This window comes from Corapipo altera, unplaced genomic scaffold (assembly GCF_003945725.1).
Source record: "Corapipo altera isolate COAL_440 unplaced genomic scaffold, ASM394572v1 101, whole genome shotgun sequence".
NCBI lineage: Eukaryota > Metazoa > Chordata > Aves > Passeriformes > Pipridae > Corapipo > Corapipo altera.
Window position 1 is genome coordinate 639,948 of NW_020884984.1, and position 15,792 is coordinate 655,739.

Sequence of the window (15,792 nt, forward strand, 5' to 3'; positions counted from 1 at the left end):
AGCAAGATTCTGTTTGGAAAGGGAAGAGGAAAAGAAAGACAACCAAAGTTTTCATAGTACATTGATAAACCTGGAAATTCTAATTCTGTGGTGATAATTTTAACCACAGTGAGTTGCTCTCAAGAACTAAAGTCTGAATTTGTACTGCAGGTCTTCAGCTTATGTGCAGGGCACAGTCCATCCCAAAGCCACAGGGCCTCCAGAAAGGTGTTATTGGTGGCTATCGGTTGTTTTCTTTTTTTGTAACTATGGAGTTTGTGGTGTGGGTCCCCCCAGTTAAGAAGTAGAACAGTGTATCCAGCAACCATCATTTCATAAAAGGAAATTGTTGCAAGTCATGGTAGACCGACCTCACCTGTCCTATTATTTCAGACTGTACAAGTCACTCCCAAACTCTTGAGAGCTGGGCACGACAAAGATCGCAAGCAATTGAAAAGTACAGGAGGAGGGGGAAAAACATGGCTGAGACTCTGAAACAAATCATATCTGACAATTCTACAGAAAAGATTCTACTGACAAGAATTGTACAAGAAAAAGCTCTCCAGAATATGTAGGAGAAATCTCTATCCCTGCATTACCAGAAATTCCACCTTGGGCAGAACACCTTTTAAAGTTCACTTAAACTGTTCCACTTCAACTGAATCCCATTGTGAGGTGGAAAAAACCCCAATGTCATGAGAATCCTAACCTGTTTTATGATGTAGAGGCCTTTAAAATTTAAAGAATTAATAATACAAAAACTTTGGTGTTCTTTATTCTTCTGTTCATGCAAGAAAACAGCAACTCCAGTCTTACTAATCTATTCATACTTTTAAAGCAAAAAGGAGCTTAGAACTAAAAAGCAGTAAGACCTTTTAAAGCCATTTCAAATCTTACAAGACATTTGACATTGCCTTACAGGCAGAAACAGACTTATTAAGAGAAATCACCATATAGGTCCCTAAGCTACTGCTACTAGAAATGGAAGAACTAATTCTAGCACTGTGTATGACATCTTTGGAAATTCCTTTTTACAGATTCACCTCATTCCTGCACAGATAAATGAATTCTGTAAATAGTTTTTAAACTGCATTTGCTGTTGAATGATAACATTATGGAGACCTGGACATAATTTCTGCTGAAAAGAAGCAGTTGGACATCTCTGAAGGACGGTGGAATTGGAGTTTAGGCTTTGACTGGCTCATAAATTGTCACACAAGCAAACAGCAAATATAAGTCACATTTTCCTTTCTTTCTTCCCTGTCACTCCTTCTCCAGCCATTGCCACATCAAAATTTCCATACAAATTATAGCAGTTATGGACACAGGAATGCTGATAAATCACTTCATGGCCCTGCTACAACCATGTTACAGTGCTATATAGACCCTAAAAATGTCCTTGGAAGCATTTTGCACAATTATGAGGAGAGAGATGACCCATAATAGACAAGTCATTCAGATTCCAGTTTAATTCTTCATAGTAATAAATGGATAAAAAGGATTCAGAAAACATCCTTAACAGTTGGTATCTTGTGTTCACCCCCCACCATTATTAAACACAACGTAATATTGCTGCTCAAACAATTTGAGCACTGCATGTGCATATTTGTTCTGTTTAACCTGCCAACTGATGACAAATTCCACAGCTATATCTGGAGCACTTAGTCACCCACTGACTCTACCCTTCCTCAGTCCTCTGTGCTCCAGGATTCACTGGTTCCTGTGACTTCCTCCTTTGCATTGGGGGAATAAATGGTTGTGTGCCTGGCAGAATGCAGATAAGGGATATTTCCCAGCAAACAGCTTCTACATGTCCTGATCCAGGGCATCTGCCTGTGCCTCTCCATTCCCTGCTCAGTTCCATAACTCCCATTTGCCTTTGTGCCCCTCAGTGCATGTGGGGTTCATCAGGAACCAACCCCTGAAACTCCCACCATCCTTAGAACAGGTGACTCAGGAAATCAGCTCCTCATGAGCGAGCTCTCCCTAACTGTGTTTTACTGGTCCATAGTCACTTATTTCTTTGAATTAAATAAAAATTGGATACACAAGAACAAGAGAACTTTGCTCTCCATACCATGTGCAGAAACTGTATTTGGTAGGCATAAGAACCAAGAGATTTGAATGTGAAAAGTCAATGCCAGATGAAAAGAACAAACCCGTCCCTTTTCTTGGCACACTGGTGGCACTGACACATCCCAAATTCCCAGAACTCTGTCACCAGGTCAGTCACATCACACCAAGTGCCTTGGAGCTTTGAGAATCCTGGTGAGAGGCACCAGGTGAACTGATGCCTGTAAAAGCTTGTTGAGCTGTTCTTTTTGCTACTCATCCAGAGCAAGTCTTACCTATGCATAAATCCAAACTCTGATTTGGCCTGTCCTGAGCACTGCTGGGCACCCTGCAAAGTCCTCCCTGTGTGCCAGCTGTGCCCAGGGCACTCAAAAATCCCAGGGGAGTTCTTTAGGCTACAGCAATCCTCCAGGACTGCTTTTGGCTGAGGTGCTGAATGTTTATCCCTCTAAATATCTCAGGGGAAAATGTATAAGAACTCAAGGATTACCAGTTCCCACCTGACATCCTTGGTGCAGAAGAGTTAGTCCCTTCTAACTTTGGGGGCATCCCAATTCAGGGGCAGCAGATAGCCAGGACACCTTAAGAGTTGCCTCGACTTGTGTGAAAAGGGTATGATTTGTTTGCAGTTGAAGGAAAAATTCTGGTTTGAATAATTAGGAGGGGAAAATTTGATTTCTGTGCAGAAAATTAAAAAAAAAAAGAAAAAAGGAAAAAACAGCATTATCAGATAACAGAGGAGAAAGTGATGTCACCATTTCAACAGACCTGACACCACTGATGGATGTGGTCAGGACACCTCTGGTACAACTCTGCCCTCCAGAAAGGGACAAAGAGCCAGCAGGTGAAGTCCCCACAGTGGCAGAGGGAAGAGGGGATGATCTATCAGTCCCTTCCCACAGCTGGAGAAAGGACAAACTCAGCAAGCAGAACAAGAATTTTCCAGTGAAATACTGTGGCCAGAAAAAGTGCACTTGTTTAAACTGGACTTTGCTGACATGTGTTGCCCCATGGGCTGTGCAGCCCAGCCAGCACTCCAGGGGTGTGTGCTCTCCCAGGAGCTGGGGGGTGGAATGTGACTGAGGAGGGACTGAACTCTGGCCCCTCATCTCACCATGAACTGCTCTGCCGACCTGCTGGGCTCCCCTCAGCCTTCCCTGCTGGAGCTGCTCCACTTTGCACAAACAATTGCACCTTATGCAGAGCAAGGAATTAAGCCCAGTTTAATTCTATCCTAAACAAAAGCCTTGACCAAAGGGGCATCCACCCGACTTTACATACAGCCCTTGGGGTAAACCAGTTTAAATAAGCTTTCTGAATCAAGGATAAGTTCTCTAAATAGGATCAAAACAAATCTGAAATAATCAGATACTCAAAATGATCTTCCTGTTGTTTCCAATATTTTAGATATTTCTGTTTTTGAGACAGATGTCAGTCTTTTTATGACAACACACACGTCCCTATGCCAAAGCATTCAAAAAATTATAAACTAGAACTCCAAAAGTAGCAAAAGGGAGTAAAACCTCCCCCTTCCTTTGCTACTTCACCGAAAATGGCTTTGTAAAAAAGTAGCAAAAATGTTTCAGAGGGTGTTGTTTGGGAACATATTTTTTAAATACCTTAAACAAAGAGTAAAAGTCAAGTAAGTCACTAAAGAAGCTAGTGAGAGAAAAGAAAAAGAAGTGTACGAGGAGAACCTTGTATTTCTTCACCAAAACAATGTGGTTTTGAATGAAAAACTTAATGTAGAAGTAAAGGTTAATAAAAATATTCCAGAGAATTTTCATATTAGAGTAGCAAACATAAACTTCTATTTTCCCTGCTTCACAATCTAATCCAACACAGTATTTCTTCTCTACATACTGTCTGTGCTACAATGTTATCATGGCTTTGAAATTGTCCTCCTCCAGGCTGAACTTTCTTTCTGTTTTCTCCAGTTTTACCCCAGGACCTGGGAATTATTTTTACCTTTGTTTCCTTTTTTTACTTAGCTCCTTATACATGAAGAAAAATCACCTCTAGCCTGAAAACAACAGTATGTCAAGTATTTAAAGAGCTGAAAGGAACTTGCTCGAGGCTTGCAACATCAGCACTGGTGGTTTAAAGCTGTGAAAGCCCTGAGCCCTTGCCATGGATTTTTGGCTGAAGAGATGGGTGATATGTTGCTTTTTTTTATTACAGGTATTGCCAAAGTCAAAGTGTGGGGGAGAATTCATTTTGTTTGCCTTTCAGACAGATGATATTGTTCCTGCCCATATTCTCTGCAGTTACTCCAGCAACCTGAGACAGTCTGGTGGGTGGAATATCAAAAACCAGAAGATTTATACCTCTTTCAAAAGCCCAGTGCAGAACACTCCCCTGCTCAGAGAGCTCTGCTGCCTGGACTCAGTTCAATGCCAGTGACATCACTTACCACACTGCCTCAATAATCTGCTTTTCTCTTCCTCTAAGAAGCTGCTGGGACACTCCCAACCCTACATGGCATACCAGCTCCCACAGCATCCAGGCTGCAGCACTGGCCAAGCCAATCAACCCTTCCCATTCGAGGAGAGGAACTGCATCCAGGCTTTAAAACACTACAGAGAAGGCCCTTTTTTACTGCTTTTTCCCCCTAAATTATAAGATTTGGAATCGTTACCACCAATATTGTCATTATCAGCTGAGATCAGCTCCCACATCTGCTCCAAAGGTCCCTCACTGGACAACTTTGGCAGCAGGTGCCAACATCTCATAAATATGTTAAAATACGGATTCCAGCAGAGGCAGTGATTTGCCATCCACATGGATGTGTCTTTCCCTTATTTTTCAAGGTGAACTACCCCAGGTCAGGTTAGATAAATTGGGCAAAAATGGGAAGATTTCAGCAATAGGAATCAATCCTTAGCTTCTCAAAAAGTTCTCAAGGCAAATACAGTTCATATTGATGAAACTCCACTGCAGAAAGCTCATTCAGTGGCAGGTCTCTTTTGCCCACTCAGCTCTAATGTGAAAATTACAGCAGGTGGATTTTTTTGGCTTATGCAGAAGTTTTTGAGGAAAACTACCACACACAAAACCCCAGCTCTCGAGCTGTGATATACTGGGGTTCGGGCAGGCAAGGGGCCAAAGGGATCTTTGCTGTCTGTGGGTTCATTTGCTCTGGAATATCCCCCAGCCAAGAGTTTAGCAGGGCTCTAAATCAGGGGGTTTCTGGACAACCCTTATACACACACTCTCCCTAAATGAACACTTCAAATAAAGACTGAACCAGGCTGTTAATCAATACAAACTATGATTCCTCCCCCCAGCAGGACAATACCTGCAGGATGCATCTGCATATTGCATGTTCTGGCACTGGGAATGATGGAGCTGGAATAGGGGGAGCAGATGGCAGGATGAAAGACAAAAACTAAGTGGTGAGGAGCACATATTTATCCCTGGGAGGAGCAAAGGGTTGAAAAGAACACCTGGAGCAGTCAGACAGACAAGCTTTTGGAGAGAAACATTGATAGAAGCTGTTCAGCTTTGCTTTTCTCCCTATTAAATAAAGATACTCTGCTCTGATTCATGAGATGTCACTATTCTGCACGTGGGTGTTCTTTTGGTATAAGATACGTTTTCCTCAATCAGATTTGCTGAAAGTTTCTGGTTTAAATTAAAGGAAACAGGTACATATTGCACACCTGTCCATACATGGAATTGTCAGGAGTAGCTGCTTCCCAGCAGGTTCAAGAGCAAAGGACCTGTGTTGCCTGTGCACTCTGGTTTCCTAAAGGCAAAGAGGTTATGTTTACTGTCAATATATCTGCAATATACTTATGGCTCTAAAGGGAGTCTGAGGGATTTCTTTTTTGTGGGTTTTTTTTTTTTTTTGGAAAGACTCTGGTCTTTTCCATGGAAATGAAAAATGCTGTTAAGCAACTTTGTACTCACGAAAATTCCCCTTATACTAAGACCTTTAAAGTCTTTCAAAGATGAATCTCAAGAACATTCATTCAGTCATGGGTATCTTTACCCACTTCAAGATGCTCCTTTATGTGCTGACTCTGACAGGTACTGAATTTCAGTTTACAGACTTTTTTGGAAGCAATAAAAGCCTAAAAATTAGGTGACATCTGCACTATTTATTAGTTGTATCCAATCTCCTGAAGGTTGAGAAAATCTCAGTCCTCACTGAGTTGAGAATTGGTGTCTGTGCTTCTTTCCTCAGATGTTCAACTTATGTCCACCAGGAACTTTGCCCTGAGGAAAACTTCTGACTGCTCTGCGTGTTCTTTTATTCCACTATTAACCACCATCAAAATAAGAAGCTCCTTGAACAAGTATTTCCAGACACAGGGGTTTCACAGCCCTGCTTAACACATCAGGGGAAAAAAAAGTAATTTTGGAACTCTGGAAATAAAGGGATTCCCATTTTTCTCAACCCACAGGAAGCACACCCTTTTTTTACTCATTCCCTAAATACAACATGGCTGTTTGCTGACTGTATATGTGTGGAGGTGGCTCAGGGAAGCCCTGGCCACTCAAGTCAGACATGTAAGTGGCCATATATTCTGGAAAGGGGGCCTCACTACTCTAGGTTTGGTCTTATTCATAGAGATTTATCAGAAATGCCACAGACTTTGGAGAAGAAAAGGAAAAATAATTGGGTTCACTAGGAAACAAATTGAAACACCCAAAGGCAAAAAGCAAAGCATAGAAGCAAAATCTCAGGCAAAGCACTCTGATCTCACTAACTCAGATCATAACTTACTTAGATCATAATGAAAGGCTCTTTAAAAGAGCAAAGAGGATAAAATACTACTGAAAAGAGCCAGTGAGAAAGACTTGATGGAAAGGGGAATCCCATGGATTTTTCTTTCCTCGTCCCGTTGTCTGAAGACCCCTAATATTTCAGGATAATTCATGTGATGACTCCTCATTAATTAAAAAAAAAAGAGAAAGTGAATATTTCCAATTTTCTGCAGTCATAAACCCTGAGCACTGCTCTTCAGCCCATGCAGAAGGTGCTGCAGCCAGAGCAGCAGGGAGCAGCCAGCCAAGGCACGAGGGGAGTGCTGAGGGCTTTCAGACACATCCTCAGAGTGAGCTGCTGATTGAAGAGGACACAGAGCCCTCCTCTCACTCCAGGCTCTGGTTTTTCCATTAGAGGCAGAGACACTGTGAGTGTTCTGTGCCTGTCAGTGTGCTGACAATGACACCACGAGTGTCACTGCAGGACATCAAACCACCAGGATTTATCAAAACTGATGAGGAAAATGAAGGCAAAGACAGAATGAGATTATGCAGGAAGAGATTTGCAGCATCTTTTAATGAATGTACAATCCTCCTCAGAGGAACTCTGCCTATTTATACCCTGGTATAAGTGACCATGTGATTAATTTGGCTGCCAGCTTGATAAAACTGACTCTCCAAACTGTTTGTATATCAGGATTCAGTGATAGGAAATAATAGGATTAGCACAGCAGCATTTTCAGCTCCTGTGATTTTATCACAGGGCACACTATTTAAAGGATTTCCTTCAGAACCCAACTCTTGGAAGCACGTGATCAGTTTTTATTAACAATATCCAGCCTTAAGGACTATGAGCAGAGCTTGGAAAATGGGAACTTTAATGGCTCAAAACACCAAGCCCACTAAAAAAAATTTAAAAAAAATTAAACACACTGCATTGCTTTGAAATGCAAATATCATGGGTTTGAGGGTGAAATACAAGGATTGGAAAACTGGGACTGGTGATACATTCTGTCCCATCCTACAGCAAACCCTGTGTGGCAGCACAGCTGGAGAGCCTTGCCAGGACTGTCCTCCCCAGCCCAGGAAAGCTCTGCAGCTCTGACATCTGCACTGGGTGAAGGGGGTCAGCTGGGCTGTGCATTCCTGACAATCCAGCTGCTTTGCAGTAGGAATTGAGCAGAACCAGGTTAGGTCTGTCTGCAGTGACTTCGTGGGGCTCTCTATGTGTGACCAGAAGTCTGGGCAAAGTCTTGTGCAGTTCACAAGGACCAGCTGGGCACATGAGGAGGTGTGAGCCCCACAGGCTGTGTGAATACAGATGGGCTGGGGGGCAGCGGGGCTGGAGCTGCTGTACCTGGGAACATGAATCCATCACTGGATACACATCCAGAGCTGTGGGTTTGATTTCAAAGCCCATGAATTCATAGCTGTATAAAGGGCAGCACAAAAACTGACCCTCTTATCCCTTATGAGCAGTGAGTTCAACCCTGCAGTGAGTTACCACGGTGAACTCATCACCTGGGCTTTTCCAGTGTACTCTTTTACATCAGACACCAATTAATTTCTAATTGATCTTTCCAAGAGCAACTGCTCAGTGTAGCCATAAAGTTCAATGTCCTGCCTTCAACATTTCCAACCCTTCAAGCAGAAAATAGCAGGACTTAATGGGGCTGAAGACTGATTTTGTTTATCACCAAACTCCTTAAACAAGGACAATAGCACAGCACTCAGGGTGCTGAATAATCCCATGCATTTTACATTCCTGCTACAGCTGTGATGCAATAACTTGCTAAAGATGCTTCAATATTTTTAGCAGGCTTGCCTGCATAGTTAGCAGGGAGCTGGAACAAGGTACATCCATGGAGAGCTCTTGGTCACACTGGCAGTGTCTGTATCGACAAACACAATGGCCCAAAGGGCTGAATCAGGGCAGGAAAACAATCTGGAACTGAGGACACCACGTCCAACCATCTATTCCTGGAGAGGAGGGGCTATTTTGGACTATCCTTAGTCTGGTCCCAAGCACTGAACCTCCATTAGCACCTGGAACAAACCACAGGTATTTCCAGAGACAATATTGCAGTTCAGTTTCATCTAAAAGGCATGTAGGAAGAATGGAGAAGATGGTGAGATTTGCTCTGAAAGCTAAATCCCAGTCCTAAATAAAACATTCCCATAAATGCAGTGCTGTGTTGTGTTTGACTGGAACGTGGCATTGTATTTTGAATGACAGAGACTGTGCACTAAGAGCTAGCAAACAAACTGCTTTTCATCAGAGCAAAGCAAGCAAGGCAGAGAGGGGCACAGTGCCCCCTGTTCACCCACCCAAGGCCGTGGGAATCCACATTGACTATGAATATTCCTTTTCATTAACAGGCTCAAACCCCTACAGGTTCCATAAAACACGAACATGTGATTAGCCATCTGATTTAGACACATGGCTCAACACACACATTTTGCACCTTGGATATATTTTTACCTTGGAGGCTATGGAAAAGGTAATATCCTACAAGAACATAGTATGTCTTTCAGGCAATTCTTTGAATGGCTAAATTATAGCTAAGAGGTTGGTTCAGAGAGTGGGTGCTCGGTATTTCAGAACAAAGTAACTTGAATGACACCTAGTGGGAAGATAAGCAAAGGCTGGGGATGGCACAGGGACTGAGCAGTTCTGAACGGGAAAAACAGCAAGGAGGGAGATTCTGCATCAGAACGGGCGAGGGGAGAGAGAGCTACTCGATAAAATGGGTGGGGTACAATTTAGAAGAAGAATTTCCTAAATGACAACAGTTCATCTGCCTTCTGAGAAAATGGGATATTTGATTTGACAGAGGCAAAATTACATCAGGTAAAACCACAACAAATGTGCAGCAGGAAACAATACAATAAGCAGAATATGGACAGGAGGAAATTCAGAGTCCTTCTCTGTATGAATACTCAAAGGGCTTTAACAGGCCAGTTCTCTAGAGTGAAGTGGGCAAGAGGAATATTTTGGCCCTGGGGTAACAATAACTCCTGAGTTGAGAGAAACCAGTTTTTCTTTAATTCATTTCTGCAAGCAATATTCCTCGATGTATGAATGAATTTCATGATTGATCTTTTTTTTTCCTTCTTCTTGCTTATTTGTATAAATCATTAATTACCAGTGACTTACATCCAATTATAACGATATATTTTGGTTACTCTGTTCTCACCAACCTATTTGAAAGTACAAAAGAACATATTTAATCAAGGTGACAGATCTTAAATGAGAAGCACTTTTGCTGTGCAATGACAATGTGGTGTGGCCAGTTTTTTCAGCACTGGAAATGGAAATAGTGCTTGAGAAAACCTCAGTGTTCCTAGATCAAGAACAGGTCATTGACAGCAATGAATGACTGTAACTCCTTAAAAGTGACTATAAAAGATAATCACATCCTCTGCCTGAGTTTCCTCTTAGCAGGTCACATGTTTGAACAGCACATTTATCTATAACTTGCAGCTTTTGTCCTTAACCACAAGGAAACCAGTAATGTCCTCTCAACTCTTTCTCTCCCTGTAAAAGCAGATGCAGCACCCACGTAACTCACTGGAAAAGCCAAGGCCCCAAAGGAAAGCTAATCCAGGGAAATGTGCTTTGAGGGGTGAGGTGGTGAGAGAGGGTTGTTTGGTAAACAACAGTGTTCAAAAATACCTCTCTGCTGAGAGGAGGGACAGCCTCTCTCATTCACAAAAACTTCAAAGGCATCCACGCTGTGGAAAAAATACTCAGACTATAACAAGATTATAGCAGATTATAACTATTATTTTCAAATTGGCTCTTAATAAATCCTCTTAGATGAAGAATCCTCATTTGGCCTACAAAAAAGATATAGCCCTAAAATCACAAAGGCAAATGCCTTGTTCTTCTGCCAGACACTCCCTGCAGGCGCTCAGCCCCCAGAGCCGAAGGAGGGACAAGATCTTGGGGCTCAGCATGAGCAGCCACCTCTGCCCCCACCTGGGACACGGCAGCTGAGTCACCAAGTGAGAGGACAGTGGTTATTCTGTGGGGCAGCATTCCTTAGGACACGTGGCATAGATTGTGTGATACAGGAAACAGGGACAAGGCAGACAGACATTTAGGAAATCTTGCCTAGGGATGTCCTTTCCAAAACAGATGAAACAATCCCTACGACACAGGGATCTTTCAGTTATTACCACTCACAGGTCCGGCAGTTGAAGATCTGACAGGCAGATGGAACAGTCTTTTCAACAAGAAAACACTCTCCTCATCTCTCAGAAGAGAACGAAATTCAAACGGGGGTTTGGGATTTTTGTCTTTTCCCTCGGGCACTGTCTGAATTGCCTTTTAAATGCTAAAGAGCAGAGAAATGTTAAGGCATTTTCTTAAGGAGGTTCCTGACAAACTTCAGGCTCCTGGGAATTGATTAAACTACATGGAAGAAAAGCACCTTCCATATAAGTAAGAATTAAACAGTAAGAATTGCTACCAGAATAATTTATATGTCAGAAATTTCCCTTCCTCCCAGGAACACGTGTTGTAAAGGAACAACAGCTTGGAAACATGGCTCTGCTGCACATCTGCAACATTAGAACCTCACCTGGATTTCATTCCCCAGTGCAGAACACAGCTCAGAGCCTGTCCCCAAAACAGCACTCTACATAGAGCTGGTCTGAATTAAACATCAGCTCCACAACCAACCAGGTTTCCAAATGTCAGCTGCTATCTGAATTCTGGTGTGTTCATGACAGGTAGCTAAAGCAAAGGAAAAGTTAGTTCAATTATATCCCAGAATTTTGCATACTGGAAGAAAAGTTAAAAGAAAATCCTATTTTTGTTTTTCTTTTACATAGCCAGTTGAAGAGGTACCTATATTATAAACCTGCATCCTCCTGAATTCCTGCCTTTCCAGCCAAATGCACACAGAGGGTGTCACATGGCTATTATTCAGCAGTTGATATCCTCCAGCAACCTGACTGTAAAGAATCTGCAGGATCATAGTCCTGCTCTGAGCTGACCCCACCTCCTGGGATTGGGAAAACAGGCCATATATGTGCCAAGGATGTCCCTGTGCTCTGGGCTCTGCTGGCTGAGGGGAGCCTTGACCAGGAGCCCTTCCCAGTGCACCTTCCCTGACTGTCTTGGAATCCGGGTCTGAACTCCAAACCAAGCTAGAACACTGCAAGGAAATTAAATTCCACAAAATATCACATGGACAAAAATAGGGATTGGTGCTTTGATAGACACACATCCTCCTTTCTTCCTTCTTCACACCTGAAGTGGTGTCTGAGTCCCTCTAGCTCAGGGGTTTTTTTGCTGACACCAAAGGTACAGGTCACTCTCTCCCTCCTCACGTAAAATCACCTCTCCAAGTCCCTTATCATCACAGAAACCTTCCTTTCAATTGTTGGCTTAAACTTTTAAGAACATGGGTGACCAGAACTAACTCCTGTATTTTGAGTGACTTCAACACTATTTCAACTCCTTCAATTCCAGTTGATGGCATTAATATTTCCCTATCCATCAAAGAGCTCATCTGACTAGTGTGAGTTGAGCTCATCTCACTGTCATAGTTACTTTGATGTCATGGTGTGTTTTTACAAATTTTGTTTAAGCAGTGGGCAGGCAGATATCAAACCCACCTGACCGACAAAAACTGAAGCTCCATTTCATGGGCAAACTTCAGCTCCCTCATGTCCTGCTGAGGCTTGTGTGTGTCAGCATCTGAAGCCCAGAGTAACTTTCATACCTGTAGATTTTTATAGCTGAGGGAAAAAATCTCACTAGATTTCAGATGAGGTTTTCCAGATATCATCAGATGTAATAGGAAAAACACATCAGCAGTAAAGGAAGGATTCAAAAGCGTTTTCTCCTGGCTGCAGCAACACACAGACTGCCCCAAGCACTGTGTGCTGTCACACCAGCCAACCACACACGCATCTCCTGGGGGGAGGGTTTCCCACCAGGCACAGAAAAAGCTCCTCTTCCTTCCCACACTTCCTTAGGGCCTCTTCCCACAGCAGCCCCTGCACTGCTGTGCCTGCTCCAGCACTTCACCAGGCACAGGAGAGGAACCAGGAGGAACCCACCAGGGTAAGGGTCACTCAGGCACTTCCCAACTCTCCCCCCCTGCATTTTTGCCACAGTTCTTGTTCCTATTTGAGTTTGGATTTCTTGCTGTTTCCATATTAAATCAGGAGAGAACATCTTTTCTCTAGATATCATTTAACTTTTTTTGTCAGATGTCATAGTCTGTCCCTTTAAGATGTTTGCTTGAAAAACAATAACTTGAGTTGATTTCTTGAAAAATCACAGATTAGTATCTGGAATCAGAGTAAAGATAGAATAATTACTTGCTGACAGACATAGGTGAAGATCACTACTTCAGCTTCTCTGTGAAGTTTATAATTTTATGCAGCGTTAATCCAACTCAAAATATAGGAATGTAGTATTCAGATGAGGAGTCTAAACCTGCCTAACTTAATTTTGAAAAGCTAATGACATAATCCTTGAAAGTAAATAGAAGCAAATTAATTTAAAACAAAATCAAACCATTTTCCCCTATAATTTCAGTCTTTATTAAATGAAACTTACTGGAGAAAAAATTGTCTCACCTTATTTTAAGAGGAAAACTTTTTTTTTTTAGTTCTAAAATATCTTTACACTTGAAACCATTTTGAACAATTATTTTTCTAAATTTCATTCTACATTAGTGTAATTTTATCTCATTATTGCCTTTGTATGTAAAAAACCACACTGTAATCTTCCACTCTGTATTTGGTTTATTTGGGGGGAAAAAAGGAGGAAATATATTTTAATTCTAGGATGTATTAAAATCATAAAGAAAGATGGCTCCAAGATTGGAAATTCCCCAACTTATTCAAGTGAATTTGTATTTCAAACTCTAGTCCTGTGCCAAGATTTGCAATATATTTTTAAATGCAGAGAAGTAGTAGGGAATGCAGGAAGGGAATAGATTTAGAGGTTTTAAACTGCCAAACAGAAGGGACCAAGATGGAAGTCTAGTGGGATCCACCCTCCAGAAGTGGGAATGACATAGCAAGAGGCATAATTACCTGCTGGCATGTTTATTTTATCCCTAAAGGACAAGCAGTACCAGATATGCAAAGTTTCCAATTCTCTATTCATCCAAATCTTAAACTGTCTGTTATCAGAGGTGCATGAATCTACAAGGTGGCAAAAAGAACTTATTGTCATATAAAAATAGGTATTTCCTGGTTAGAATCTTCATACTGTCAGAAAAAAGATGTTTAGATATTTAGAACTATTCAATCCCTAAAGCCTCATTTTGAAAAGTGATTCCAACCCACAATTTTAACACTAGATCTGTGAAGATACTGAAGTGGAATAAAAACCTTTGCCTGAAACTAACCTAGCTTTCACCATTGTCTTTTGGTGACAATGTGTTCCAGAACTTTGAACAATTATCTATTTTGTACAATTATGACGGAAAAACATAGAACCAGAGACAAAACAGCAGCACTGTGCTCTGTCCGGTGCATTTGTGGGGATGTCAGGAAGAATGCAGACAGCTAACGATTTTATTCCAAAAACCTAAGCCTCGGGGGCAATCCTGGGAAAGAAGGAACTGTGCCGTAGTTGTGCCCTTGGGATCATGCTCAGGAATGCCGCTGATCAGATCCCTCTTGTCATTCCCTGGGCAGCTGAAGGATGAGCGGGCTGCGGTTCATCTCTGCGGTGGGATTTGCCACGCTGCTGTTCCCGGTGATCCAAGGGGGAGCGTGTCCTTCCTCCTGCAGCTGCGGGTCGCCGGGAGGGTCCCGGGGGCTGCACGTGGACTGCAGCTCGCGGGGGCTGCGGGCAGTGCCCGCCCTGCCCCGGGACACCCGCAGCCTGGACCTCAGCAACAACAGCCTGAGCCGGGTCCCCCCGGGGGTCTTGGACACCCTGCCCGGCCTGGAGCGCCTGGACATGGCTGGGAACCCCTGGCACTGCGACTGCCACGTCCTGTACCTGAAGCTCTGGCTGCAAGACTTGTCTGCACCCTCCCTTGCCAGCGTCAGGTGTGCCAGCCCAGCTCCCGTCAGGATGAAGCCCCTGGCAGAGATGACTGGGAACGAGCTGGGGATGTGCAAGAGGCTTCTCCCAGTCAGGTGTCTGGAGTTCTTCTGGCGAGACCTCATTTTAATTGCTGGAGCAACAATTACACTTCTTTTAGTAGCATGGGCTCTGAAATTCTCCAAAAAGCTTGTCTGCCAACTGAACCTCGGCCGGTACGGTGCCAGGGGCCGCCTGCTGAGGAGACACGACCCCAAAAGCCACAAGGTACACTGAGCTGGGCACTGCCACAGCTGGAACAGAAACATCCAACTCCTCTACGAGCAAAGCAAGTGCACTGGCAACACTGGTTTGAATGGTGATTGCTACAAACAAGTCCCAGGGCTCAAAGGCTGGGTCCTGGGATGGACAAGTTTGCCTGAATGAGGGACTCCTGGTAAGGTGTTGACAGGCAAGGTTCATTCTGCTGCCACTACTCACGTGAAGAGCATTTCTGCTAATTTTTTTTTTAAATTTTTTTTCTAAATTTTTTTAAATCATTCAACTTAGCATTTTCCACTGAATTCTCAGCTCTTATAGCAAGAAGATTTACATCCCCAAATCCTACACTTTTTAATATATGGAGATGAACACCAATTGTACTATTTTAGCAATTCTTTTCTCATTCACAAGTTCTATGAGTTTGCAACCCCTTACCCTCTTTGTGTCCCACTGGGCTTGGTAGGACCATTCTTGTGTGCAGATAAACTCAGCCACCTCTTCCCCAGCTGCAGGAGTTTTCTGCCAGCAAAACCATTATGATTATATAGACCAGCCACTGAATACATCCCTTACTGAATACATTTAAAGTTGGACTGGTAAAGAGAATATAACCAGTAAAAATAATCTTAAATATTATTGAATTTTCTGGAGAGTGAACAATAAAAAAGCATTTTATGTGAAATCGAAATAATGGATGTTTATTGAACATTCATACTCACCCAACTTTCTCTTTCACAATT

General features: G+C 42.7%; 1 protein-coding gene across 1 annotated transcript; it reads left to right on the plus strand.

Moving 5' to 3' along the window:
• The first annotated feature begins 12,743 nt into the window (after window positions 1-12,743).
• Window positions 12,744-15,792, plus strand: GP9 (glycoprotein IX platelet). Its single transcript, XM_027666034.1, has 2 exons — window positions 12,744-12,844; window positions 14,437-15,792. The coding sequence occupies exon 2, from the start codon at window positions 14,444-14,446 to the stop codon at window positions 15,065-15,067; it is 624 nt and encodes a 207-aa protein (XP_027521835.1). The 5' UTR covers window positions 12,744-12,844; window positions 14,437-14,443; the 3' UTR covers window positions 15,068-15,792.

Bases quoted from the DNA above. Each gene is read 5' to 3' on its own strand.
- GP9 (XM_027666034.1), top strand. From the start codon at position 14,444: ATGAGCGGGCTGCGGTTCATCTCTGCGGTGGGATTTGCCACGCTGCTG.